Source organism: Bombina bombina, chromosome 4 (assembly GCF_027579735.1).
Source record: "Bombina bombina isolate aBomBom1 chromosome 4, aBomBom1.pri, whole genome shotgun sequence".
In the NCBI taxonomy this organism is placed as follows: Eukaryota; Metazoa; Chordata; class Amphibia; order Anura; family Bombinatoridae; genus Bombina; species Bombina bombina.
The window spans coordinates 390978607-390992493 of NC_069502.1; the positions used below are offsets into that span (position 1 = coordinate 390978607).

The 13887-nt window shown below is 35.4% G+C and overlaps 1 protein-coding gene across 1 annotated transcript in view; it reads right to left on the reverse strand.

The window, feature by feature from the left end:
* Positions 1–3597: 3597 nt before the first annotated feature.
* Positions 3598–13887, reverse strand: part of PEX5L (peroxisomal biogenesis factor 5 like) — a 693590-nt gene continuing 683300 nt past the window's right edge. The window contains exon 14 of the mRNA XM_053710168.1: positions 3598–3979. Within this exon, the coding sequence (XP_053566143.1) occupies positions 3775–3979 (205 nt within the window). The 3' untranslated portion in view covers positions 3598–3774. The remainder of the gene's footprint in view (positions 3980–13887) is intronic.

Genomic DNA, 13887 nt, shown 5'->3' on the forward strand with positions numbered 1-13887 from the left:
AGCAGTGAAGATGGCTGACATTATGACTAAACACTTTTAAGAAATTCCACTAGATGATCATATTAGGCTCAGATTAAGGGAGATTAAGAAGTGATTGTTAGATATAAACTAGGGTCTAATCTGTATGTATGACAGAGGTATTCTGCTTTGTTGTTATATTGTCTGTCTCTCACTACTCATCTCTATGGTATAGGAATGATATCAGTTATGTCCTACTTTTGCTATCTTCCTTTTTTCCTGTGACTATACCTGTATGTCAAGCAATACTCATGAGCTTATAGCATTGCTAAAATATTTTCTAAATAGAAACATTAAATGTTTTCCTCATTAAGCTAAACCCCTTAAAGGCACAGTCTAGTCAAAATGTAACTTTCATGATTCAGATAGGGCATGCAATTTTAAATAACTTTCCAATTTACTTCTATTATCTAATTTGCTCAATTCTTTAGATATTCTTTGTTGAAGAAATAGCAATGCACATGTGTGAGCCAATTACAAGAGGCCTCTATGTGCAGCAACCAATAAGCAGCTACTGAGCATATCTAGATATGCTTTTCAGCAAGGGATATCAAGAGAATGAAGCAAATTCGATAATAGAAGTAAATTAGAAAGTTGTTTAAAATGTCATGCTCTTTCTAAATCACGAAATAAAAAATGTGGGTCTCATGTCTCTTTAATGAGAATATATTCATTTTTATTTTCCAGCATGTTCAACATGCCATGCTTCAACTACTATGCCGCTAACTTCTGCCAATTCAGACATTATTCTAGGGAGCCAGTTAACTAAAGCTCACTCATCTCTTTTTATTCTTTAGTGTATTTGTTCCCTAAAATAATACAGAAGCTGGAGTAACTATGAGCCTGTTGTTCATTCCCTAGAGTTAACTGTGCTGGTATTGCTGACATAAACTGTTTAAGGACATAATAAAACAGCTTCAACATATATTAATATATTATATGAGATATAATAATATACACTTTATATTTAGTGTTATTTAATTTTCACCCGTTTGAAAAATGCCCTATTAAATATTTCCCATCAGTAGGTGCTTACTAAAAAAACAGGCCAGAAATAGGAGGGTGTTGTTGCTTATTAAAGGGACATTCCAGCCAAAACTAAAATCCAAATGGATGCATTTCAGTTTTGGATAGAAGCATTTTGGAAAAATGTTAACACTAAAACGGTGATAACTTTTACTAGAAGCATTTTTGCCAATACAGGTATATTGCAAATATGTTATTATTCAAATATGCAATTCATATATGGGCACTTACATTTTGACTGTAATCTCCCTTCAACTGGATGAACACTTAAAATATTTCTATTAAATAGCATTACTATTGTTAAAAATGTGTAGTATGTGTTGTCATTTACTGATATGACTGGGTCATGGAAGAGCAATTTGTTTTAAATCTATATTATTGGACAAACTTCAGAAGCTATCATTGTAAACATATATAGTACAACCTTTAAAAAAATTGTTTTTCAGAATTTTTGTTCTTTAAATTATTACTTAAAGGGACAGTCTACACTGAATTTTTATTGTTTTAAAAGATAGATAATCCCTTTATTACCCATTTCCCAGTTTTGCATAACCAACACAGTTATATTAATACACTTTTAACCTCTGTGATTATCTTGTATCTAAGCCTCTGCAAACTGCCCCTTTTTTCAGTTCTTTTGACAGACTTGCAGTCTAGCCAATCAGTGCCAGCTCCCAGATTACTTCACGTGCACGAGCACAGTGTTATCTATATGAAATATGTGAACTAACACCCTCTAGTGGTGAAAAACTGTTAAAATGCAATCTGAGGTGGGCTTCAAGGTCTAAAAAATTAGCATATGAACCTCCTAGGTTAAGCTTTCAACTAAGAATACTAAGAGAACAAAGCAAAATTGGTGATAAAAGTAAATTGGAAAATTGTTTAAAATGACATGCTCTATCTGAATCATGAAAGTTTATTTTGGCCTAGACTGTCTCTTTAACAAACTATAATCTGTGCAAAGATTATGAACTCTTTTTCAAATAGCACAGATATTACAAATGAGTAATATTCCTGTGAATATATTTGTCTCTGTTTTTGTGATCAAGGACGCTTATATCAGACTGAACTCGGCAAAAAGGGAAATGGTAAATATACTGGCAATTATGAAGAGAGGAGCAATCAAAATGAGAGTTATTTTTAAGACAGAGAAAGCAATCACATTTCACACCGCAGAGAAGAGATAATCAGGAGAGTAGGACAGGAAGGGGGAGGCCTGATAAAAAGAAGTGTTGAAGCTTTAGAGAAGAATTGTCTGTGCCCATTGATCAAAACAAATCTTGATTGAAATATGGCTGAGAGATGGTGCTGCTGTGTGAATAGATAGGAAAACTATGTTGGGCGATTATTTTGAAGCAGAAATATTGTAATCTCTGTTTATAAAGTTGTGAAGATGATGGCAGTAAAAAAAGTTATATGAATGACACAACAGTTAAAGAAATTGTAACCATTGCATGATCGCATGCAAAACAACAGCAGGAACAGATAATGACGAACTACAAGAATAAACTGCATTAAAATAAATGGAAATTCATTTGTAACCCTATTTCTAATTGTGCTGAATTAGGGAAAAAAATGTTTGAAATTATTTAATAAGTGATTGTCACTTGTATATATATATATATATATTTTTTTTTTGGCAGTGATCAAATAAGCTATGATAATTTTCATTCCTGTATCGCAGGTTAATAGTAAAACTGCATTTGTTTTTTTTAACCCTTTATATATTTTCATATATATAGAACTGTAATCTTCCATGCTAAACAATGTCTAGAAGCATTCTATAGGTAAAAAATACTCCTAACTTTAGCTATGTTTTTCCCAAATCAAATAACAAATATTTATTTATGAATTATATTTGTGTATACAAAACATTGAAGTAAAATATAGTATTTGGTCCTTTATGCCAACTTGGCCACATTTTTAATTCTTTGATGCTACCTAAAGAAAAAGAATTTGCATAAATAAAAAAGGCTAAAATGCATGTGTATAATCACACTTACAAGCGATATAGTCTCAGAAATTAGTGCAACTTACTGCGTGTATATTCCTAGCTGACTCCTTTAAGAAGAATGCTGGCAGTTATCCCCCTCTAAGTAAAGGGAAGGAAAGTTATAGCCAGTCAAAAACACCACTGGCCCATGATTTATGCTTGTGGTGTCCTTACAAGAATCACAGTAAAGGTGGAAATATGTAGTGGAAGATATTAATATTCCTATACACCAGCAAAAGGTTTAGAAAAATAACTAGTAAAACTATTCCATAACTACTAATATTTGTTAAGGACTTAGAGTAATTTCTTTAAGAGTTAGATAGTTCTTCATGCACTTAGAATTCTATGTCTATGTTTTTGAGGTGATTATAGTGACAACTTTTGGGTTTGAAGCACCTTCAAAAGGCAGCTGACATCTCACCAAGCGAAGAGGTATTCCATATGCCTGGATGAATCTTCAGCTGAAAAGCTTGCAAATCTTGCACACCAATCCCCGTACTAAAGAATAATGTTGTTATTTACATAGTAGAAATTAAACTCTTCAAGCCCAATAAAAGATGTTTCAGTCAAATAATATGTTATTATTAATATATTGTGCTTTTTTTCTTTCATATATAAGTAGCAGTCTTTGGAGGTGCCAAATATTGTAATTCTATTGGAAGTATTAAATACTTTGTCCATTTTCCATATGTGGTAAAAACAGTTTTTTCCATAAAACGGTCTATTTAAGCATTGCTTCAATGGTCTATATTGAAAGCTCTCAAGAGAACATCCAAGTCTCCCACATTTGCAGCATGGAATAGCTCAGGTTGGTCCATCATAGATAGTGCTATTCTAAGTGCTGCCCAGATGTTCCCAGAGATCACAGGAGGGTTGACTTGTTGAAGATTCCTGCTTTTTCTTTGGAGACTTAGAGCTGTGAGAAAATTGCTGACAGCTTCTCTGTAAAACAAACATTAAGATGTTAGCAAACAGAATATATATATATATATATATATATATATATATATATATATATATATATACACACACACAACACACAGAAAACCTTGCACTCACCAGCAGATTCACAGTAATGTTTAAAAGCAAAACTGGGGGAAGTCAGTTACATTTGGCGCCAAAGGATCAAGCCCAGGACCACAACAAGGTCTCCCCTTCCTGGGACTCTAAACCAGCACCCACACAATGCATACTTTCAAACAAACCAACTGGGAACCTCCCAGAGGTGACACAGGCTTTTGTAACCTAGAAAATAGGTACTAAACAAATAATCTGAAGATGCCTAATTATTTTAATTATTTTTCAAAACAAAGAAACAAAAAAAAAAAACAGGTATAAAATGGTACATATAATAATACAAATAGCTGTGTATATAATATAATATTGAAAGGAGAACCAGATTTATGCTTACCTGATAAATTATTTTCTTTCAGAATGTGTGTGTGTATGTACATATACATGTATCTATATCTATGTATCTATATATCTATATATATATAGGTATGTGTGTGTATGTATGTGTATATATATATATATATATATATATATATATATATGTATATATAGGTGTGTGTATATATATATATATATATATATATATATATATATATATATACAGTATGTATAATATTCAAGCAAAATATCCTCACACTTATAAAAAAAAATTACTGCCACCCAAGCATATCTCCTTATGACGTGTGGATTGGTTCACCAACTTTGATGCAGATTAAGGTGTGTTAAACATAAAATAATTGTACAGTATTCATGTGTGTATGTATATATAGTAAATATATATGTGTTCCTTTCATATGTGTGCCATACATAATACGTTTTCTGTGAATTACTATCTCTTTGTGAATAGTATAGAATGGGATATGTACAGTCTCTGTTCTAAATATGGCAGATGTTTTTGGAAAACATGAGGCCTATGTGGTTACTTTTATTTCAACAGTTTATGTTAATTTTAAGCAGGAATATTTTACTTTAGTATATTTTTACGAACGTGATAAAAATAAAAATTAATTTTGCTCTTTTGCTATATATATATATATATATATATATATAGCATATATATATAGAAATATATATATATTTTATTAAGGGTAAGCTCTCACTCTCACTTGCAGTTACTAGTCCCTAGTTATATATATGTGTGTGTGTGTGTATATTTGTATACATACAGTTTGGGACTAACTAGAAATTGCATGCATGGCTCTTCAAATCTTAAAACCAAGCGGAAGCACCAGGGTAAAAATTTACTTAGACAATTACATTAAAAAATAATTAAAATCATAAAGAAGCTTAGCCAATACACTTGACACTTTTTAGTCCCAGAGTGCTCCTACTAAAGTTTGAAGCACATGCAGTTGCAAAGGCTTCAGCACCCTACTTAAACTTCTGGGACCTATAGAAACACTGGAGATATATAGTTAGGTCAAAGCTAATAGAATTAAAGGGACATTGTACACTAGACTTTTCTTTGCATAAATATTTTGTAGACAATTTATATAGCCCATCTGGGAGTGTTTTTATAACAATGTATAGTTTAGTGGTGAAAATAATAAGTGCCCCCCCAGTTTTGATTGTGGTATCCATGTACCCCCTCTATACATTGTTCCTAGAGTCGCCACTGGTTGCAGCTTTGGAAATCTGCTCCAAAGATGTATAATCTTTCAAAACCCAACAATGTTGCAATTGCTCTTGAAGAAAGAGTAGTAATGCTCTTAGAAAGGTGACCTTCCAACCATCAAGAAAGTCTTGAATTCCTTATTATGAGTTAAGAGGCAAACGCTACCTTAGAAGCTTTTTGCCCCTTAGTAGATTTAGTAGTGAAAGAACAATCTATAAGTTTGACTGAAATCTATAGTTGCCTACAGATAGAACTTCCAAAGTGTTTTCTATATTCAGATTATGTAATATACACTACCTAAAGTTAACAGGATATGAACACAATGAAGGAACAGCCATCTCTTGATTGGATTTTCCTTTAGGAAGAAATGCATATTTAGTATAGCCTTCACTTTGTAATAGTGAGAAATGTAAAATGAAAGACAAGGTTAATGATTTAGAAACTATTTATGCAATGCAATGCATAAACCTTGTAATATATAGAAAAGTTCAAATACCATGGTGGAGAAATTTGTTCCATCAGTGGCCTAATTCTAGCTAACGTCTGAACAAAAGTCTGAACCCCAGGAAATTTAGCTAACTTTATATGAAAAAGAGATAAGGCAGAAAGCAACGGACAAACCCTTGACCAGGGTATCCTGAAAACTAAAGGATTCTAGGAATTTTAAAGGCTACCAAGAAAAAACTCTGGAAGGACACCATTTAAAGTATGTCTTCCAATCTTGTGTTAAATCTTTTGTTTTACATGCTTTTTGGCCTGCATCAAAGATTCAATGACTGAATCAAATAAATCTCTATGTTCCAAAATTATGCATTCAAACTCATTGCCATTAAATTAGAGATTAGAGATCTTGATAGAAAAGAAAACCTTGAGACAACAGAGTCTGTCTCAGAGGAAAAGAGATATGAAAAGCAAAATGACAACAGAGTCTGTCTCAGTAGAAAAGAGATATGAAAAGCAAAATGAGATCTTTTGATCTTGCACAATAGTTTGGAAGTGTGAGATATAAGTGAGAGGCTATAAGAACTATGTCCTGTAAGCCCGTTGGATCAATAAGCAATCAAAAATGTCCTATAGAGAGAGAACTCTAGCCCAAAAGAACTAGCCCAAAGATCGCTCAAAGTTTCGGAATGTTGATTGGTAACCTTGCCTTAAGTTAATACCAAACTTCTTGGAATCTTTGAGTAAACCACGACCGACCACCCCACCCTGAGAGACCAGACTTTGTTGGTATAATAGACTAAGACTAGCGAAGGAAAGATGTCCCAAGGGACAAAGACAGACTTTGTGTCTTTATGAAAAAGATTGACTAATGGAGAAATCCAAAGCAATCTGTGTGCCAAATGTAGATAATTCATTAACTACTAATGTAGCTTAACCATTAAAGGGGTCTTGAGTGAATAGAGGGCTAAAGAAACTGTGAGTGAAGCCGCAACCAAAGACCCACCTCCTCAATGCACTGAGCTACCAATGGATAGAGCTCATTGTAGGAAGAGACACACCCTCTGAATCTTAATAATGGATGCAAGGTTATGTCAGGAAAATAGATGCATAAGGATTGAGTTTATTATTACTCCTGTAAATGCTACCCTCATAGCAGGATATAAGGAGCTATAGGTACATTGATACTCCAAATATTTTCTTGAAAGTTAGAGGTTTGAGAGTAAGAGCAACAGTTGTTGACAGAAAATAAGATTGCACTAGATATCAGCCAGATTAGGAGCAACTGAAATTACCTGATTCTGATTACTGGCAAATGTGTATCCCACACAAAGTGGCAAACTGCCAGAGTTTCGCAGATATACAAAACCTCAGGAATTGAAAATAATCCCTATGTATAGGGAAGTTCAGATAAGAATCCTAGAGGTCAATAGTAGTCATAAACTGACCCTTGATTAAGAGAAAAAGACTGTAAGGGATGTTCCCATTATACAAGAGGGAACTGAGACCAATATGTTCAGGGATATGAAATCCAGGGTAGGACTTTAAATCCCTTGGATAAAAACAGATTGGGGTTAACATCTCTTGACTCTGAAATTACACAGGTACTAGGATTAAATATGACCATATCCCCCAAATCCTTTTGTAAATGTTGCCACTCTTAGGGCTCCATGTACTAAGCAGTCAGCGAGCTACCCGCAACAAATCTCGCGTCAAAACTCGCAAACTGATATGTACAAAGTCGTCAACTATGTTCAAACTCGCATCTTTAAAATTGTGAGCGTACTTATCCGCCAAACCTCGCTACCTCTCCATTTTTCACTGTAATTAGACACATTTGACCACCACCTCGCCAAAAACGAATGTACTAAAAAATCTATTTGTCCGCTCGCTACAATTTCCGCTCCCACCTCGTTATTTTTGCCTCGCCACCTTTTAGGTGGCGGGCAAGGTACAAAACAATAGGAAAGTCAATCTAGACGCCAGTCTAGACGTATATAAAAGGCAGTAATATCAGCATTGTACAGCATAACTGGCGTCTAATTTGTCTCTCATTTCCATGTACATAAATTGCGCCAAATTTGTCGACTGTAATTAAAGAGTAATCTATATTTTAAATTTGTATTGTATAGTTGTCAATCTTTATAATTATTTTTATATTAATATTTATATATTATCAGATCCAGATGAAGCCATATCCAAATTGTAAATAAATATTACAAAAATAACGCTCTGTTATCACTCTTCAAAAAATTTTGAACAATAATAAAGTTGTTTAGATAAGTTGAACTTTTATAGGAGCAAAATTCTATTCCCGCGACTACTATGATGTTCGTGACACCTTGCATGTCACGTGTTAATAATTGGCCAGACAATTCAACTGAAAGTTAAGTACATCAGCTTAGTCGCGGCGAGCGAGGCGTCAAATTTATCAATAATCCGCCACTGCTCGCGGCGGGCTAGACTTGTCTATTTATTGGGGGATTATTAGTACATAGTGACAGCGGACACCATTTCGCCCGTGGCGAGTAACGGCGAGTTTATCCGCGTCTAAAATGACGGATGAATTGACGGCTTAGTACATGGAGCCCTTAAAGATCATAGACTACATTTAGAAAGGACCGCTGGTCAATCAGAGGGACTCTGCTTCATAGAGAACAAAAACACTCAGTCGTTTAAAGGATAACAGAATCAGTCCGGATATCTGAACTATTTTCAGGGTAGAACCTGAAATGTAGAAACTTATTCAGAAGTTAATACAAAGTTTAAAAATCTGTACATGACATAAACATCAGATGTAGTATAGATGTACCAACTTAAGTATTTGCACATAGTTAGACTGTTATGTGGCCTTCCTGACAAAAAGAACAGCACACATAGAGCAACTGTGTTTACTCACAAAGTAAATATACAAAAGTGCATAGTAAATGAAAATATTAATAATTAATGTTCAGTGTCTGCATGATAAAAGTATGTGCATACATATTAATCACTCATACAATGTAATACAATAAATACCAATACCAATTGATCTTATCTCTAAAGGATCTTTACAAAAAGTGAAAATATTCATGACCAATGTCCAGTATTTGCATGAAAGAACATTAGTGTATATAAATTACACATTAAATAGGTATAAAGAGATACCAATAGATCTTATCTCTAAAGGATCTCTACATATAGCTAAAATAGTCATGATCAATATAAAAATACAGGCAAATCCTGTAAACTGCAATAGGAAATAAACATGCAGAGTGCCATGAATGAAAGGTATATACCTAGAGGGGTATATACTATAGATTGTGTACATTAATAGCATAGGACATGTAATGTCTTGCATCCACAGAGATAGGAGTTCTACCTACATAAAATGTATTATCTGTTTAACAGAATAGTGTACAGAATCTGCATGATTAAACAGTATAAAAATTCAGATTGGCATAAATAAACTATCTGTTTATATCCCCTGGCAGTGATGGGAGTACAATGCTTAAATTACTTATAAATAAGTATTAGTAGCGCAGATAGTAATAATAAACGGTAATGACACCATATGTATGGTTAGTACCGTATATAATTGCACATATTATAATAAATTGGGTACACTGCAGATCACATAAGAATGTGCTATGGTGTACAGCTGCCTAGGTCTTTATAAAAAGAAAAACCTTTAGAGAGGATGTTATCAATTCTGAACCTTAGGTTATCAGCATAATAAATATTTTGCACATTTAACTCAGATGACAGAGTTAAAAAGCCCAAATTTACGCTTACGCTTACTTAGTTTGGAGACAGCCATAAAACAAACAGTCACTATTGTGTATATTTTATTTTTAGCTTTAGGAGTAAAACAGTTGTTTTCCTCATGATTGTCAAGTACAGGTAGAATTCCCTCTCAACATTGTGGCTGATAAGTATGCAAAAATTCAGGTATACAATTCTTACATATTTGTATGATCTGCCATATTTAAAATATTTGCAAAATACACATTTATATGTATATAGAGGGGTATCTATGTGTTCTTATATAACAGTATACGAAGACACATTATATAATAAACATTACATAGAAAACCTGGTAGAGAATCTCTATACTATAAAATACTCCCTCAGACACTTGCACAATCTCCCAATGTAATCAGTTTTATATCCCCCAGAAATAATAATAAGATGCCCCCTGGCAGTGCCCATATGGGTACTCACCCCTTTCCTGGGTTTAGAAGTAGGCCTCAACTGTTGTAGTTGAAATCTAGTCACAGAGAAATGCCTGGAAACACTGAGGGGGTGGAGCTACAGCCAGTAGCAAAGCTGGTGTCTTTGTATAATGAAAAAATACTTTTCGCTGTTTGAGAATAAAATATATTGCACCAGGCATAGTAGGCATATAAACACTGTCAAAATGTGTTCCCCAGCCTAGCCAGAGCCTGCACTACTGAACTGCATCATGCACTAAGCTATTGCCGATTCTCTTAAAGGGCCATAAACATATTCCTTAAAAGTGCTCAAATAAAAACTCCTAAAGCTGCCAAAGTTTTAAACAGGCTCAAAGGCTTCTCTAATAATGTTCCCAATGCTAGAAGAATTGTTAGGGATATGGAGAAAAATGTGTCATAAGGGGAGCAGGTTAAGTCCCCTGGCTATGGTGTACCGTGTCAGAGTACCTACAAATAGCCCCTGGACTGTGTCTGTGCTGTGTAAAGGCACTTACCTTATGCAGCATCCCTCCCTTGGCTTACCAGGCATGTCAATGTTAATGCAGGTGTAGCAGTATCCAGTAGAGAGCCCATCCAGTGCAGGTATCGAATACTGCAGAGGATTGCAGTAGGACATACTGGAGTCCCTCAGGGGAAGGCTAGGGACATGTCCATGCAATGCCTGGGGTATTTATGGCTGAAGTCCTTTTAGGGAAAAACTGTGCACATAATAGGGTATTCCTGTATCCCTGTATAATTCAGCTGCTGTGAAGAGTCTTTTCTTTCATTCTTCTTTGTAAATGATACTACCCAGGGTCTCACATGTGTCTGAGCTCCAAATTTATAATCCATAAGAAAGTAACTGGAATAACCTCTATTCTCAACCATCTCCTACGAGGCCAAGAACAAAACTAGGAGAGAGATGTGGGGTGGGAGGGTTTTAAAGCTCTTGTATGGTTTCTTGAACTTTTCCTAGTGGCATGAAATATTTCATATATGTTATGAAGGACTCTGGCCCATCATCATTTTACAAAAGAAATTATATTTAATAAACAAGAACCTGAGTATAAGCATACAGAATGCAGCAACTCTCAAATGCACTTACCACAAGCCACCAACAGCCCACCAAGTATCATGCTGTTGCTGCCAATAATTCCATCCTTTTCCACTGTCATGCAAGACCATTTGTTTTGTCTAACTGCGAGGTGTATTCCATATAGACTCACCCTCTCTATTCAAGTCTGCTTTCTAAGGGCCTGATAATCAGAAACTCGCTGGCACAAAGAGAAATCTTGCAAAATCTTTTAAAGCTTTTTTGATAATTGTATTATAATGTAGATGTCTCTTCTTCACATAAAGACTCCTGCATAGCTAGATAAACAGCTGTAAGGCTAAAGTTTACCTTTCTAGAATTGTTTGAGGGATCTAACAATACTGACAACACTTCTTCAACAGGGAATTGTGAGTGACCAGGTTTATATTTCTCCTACTATGTTGAATTGTGCATTCAGTTTTTAAACCCCAGGGAAATGTATTGTATAAAATGTGGCTAGGAATTAAGCTTCTGTGTTTTTGGGTCCCTGGGTTGGGGCGGGCCAGTGTTTCAATCCTCAGTTTGCACATAGCTGAGAGTGAGCAATCAGGAAGGTATTTTTCCTCACCTGTGTTTAATCAAAGGAGCTTAATGTATTCTCCAGCTGCTAAGTGGAGAGAGAGAGTTTCCAGAGTGTTTCTGACTTGGAGAGAGACACTTTGCAGCTGAACTGAGAAAAGGTGATAAAAAGTGAGTTTGCTAAAAACAGCATGTTTTGTTTAGTTTAGTATACCTTGATTCAGTAAGGGATATAAACTTATATTAGTAAGAGCTCAAAATGAGCTAGGCTTTTGTTTATAGTATTAAGTGTGTTAAACTGCTATAAACACACATTGCTGTTATCTGCACTTGCACAGTTAAAATCAAACTGACTGTTTAAATTTATCAAGGCTGTGTTGTTTATACCCTAGAGGACCGTACTATTTCCTTGAAACCTGGCACCAGGAGTGGGTGCTGGATTACAATATGGTGGAGAATACAGGCATTGCACAAATATGGTCTGTGGGTATAAAAGTTTTCTGCAAGCTGCACTAAGAACACTTTTGCTTTAAACTGTTGAAAATAAAAATGACACTGTGCCTTTGAAGACATATACCTGCCTTGGTGTTACCTGTTTCTTCTAAGAGGAGATGTTTTACAAAATGGAGGAGCTGGTGAAAGCTTTGGTGCAAGCTACTGCTGTATAGCAGGAGACAAACCGTTTACTGTCTGCACAAGTAAGCAGCATAATGGATGCCCAGCTAAAGGATAGAGCTACACTGGTAAATGTATTGCAGCAAGTCCTACAGCCTTCTGAAGCTACCCCCACTGTGGATAGGTGGTGCTATATCCAAGCAAATGTCTTTCTGCATAAGTTGTCAGAGATGGATGATATTAAGACTTACCTCACAACAATTGAGATGATTGCTGCCAGGGAACAGTGGCCACCTGAACAGTGGGCAGGGCTACTTGCACCATGTCTTAGTGGAGAAGCCCAGAAAGAATATGAGGATTTGTCTCGCAGCCAAGCTCAAGATTATGAGAAACTAAAGACTGAAATTGTGAGTAACACCTGCAATTCACGCCTAAAGATTTAACAATTGGGTGTTTGAGAGCACAAATGTATGAACTGCTGAGACTTGCTCAGAAATGGCTTGTGCCAGACATTAATTCAGCCACAAAAGTCATTGAAATGGTTGTAATGGATAGATTTCTCAAGAATCTGACATCTGGACTTCGACAGTGGGTCAGTCAAGGGGATCCTAAAGACCGACAAGAAATGATGAGCCTGGTTTAGAGATATTTGACTGCTAAGGAATTGCACAGCAATGATCCTCAACCTAAATCAAAGCTGCCTTATAAAAAAAACAAGTGGAAAAACAGATGAACAAAGGTCTATTTATAACCAGGGACAAAATGACTATGGTGGGAAATGGCTCCCTAGGGAACCATTATGGCCAAGAGGCCAAACTGATGAAAAAATAAGGTGTTTTAAATGCCAAGAGTTATGGCATATTGCATGTAACTGTACACAGGGGGAGGAGCCTATGCAATGTAATATGGGTGCAAGAGACAGACATAGTACAATGTTAACCTGCACCAAAATGTCTTGTTTCCAGTGCTATGTGTTCTAGGTATTTAAGATCTGTGAATGTGGAGGGTAAGAGTGTACAAGCGCTCCTTGATTCAGGGAGTGAAGTTACTCTGGTAAAAAGTGTTTTGCTTCAGCCAGAAAAGTTAGATAGAGATCAAATGCTTGATACTGTCTGTATACATGGGGACACATACCCTACAGCTGAGGTTAAAATTATCACAGATATTGATACAGTTAAGGGTCGCGTAGGGGCAGTGCCTGTGTTGCCCTATGATATAGTATTGGGGAGAGACTTTCCTCACTTTTATCAAGTGTGGGAGAAACCTTCAGTAGGTCATGGGATTAATCCTGGGAAGTTACAGGAGGTGGTGGAAATAGAAACCATTTTTCCATTCTCCAATATTGATTGGGAACCAGACA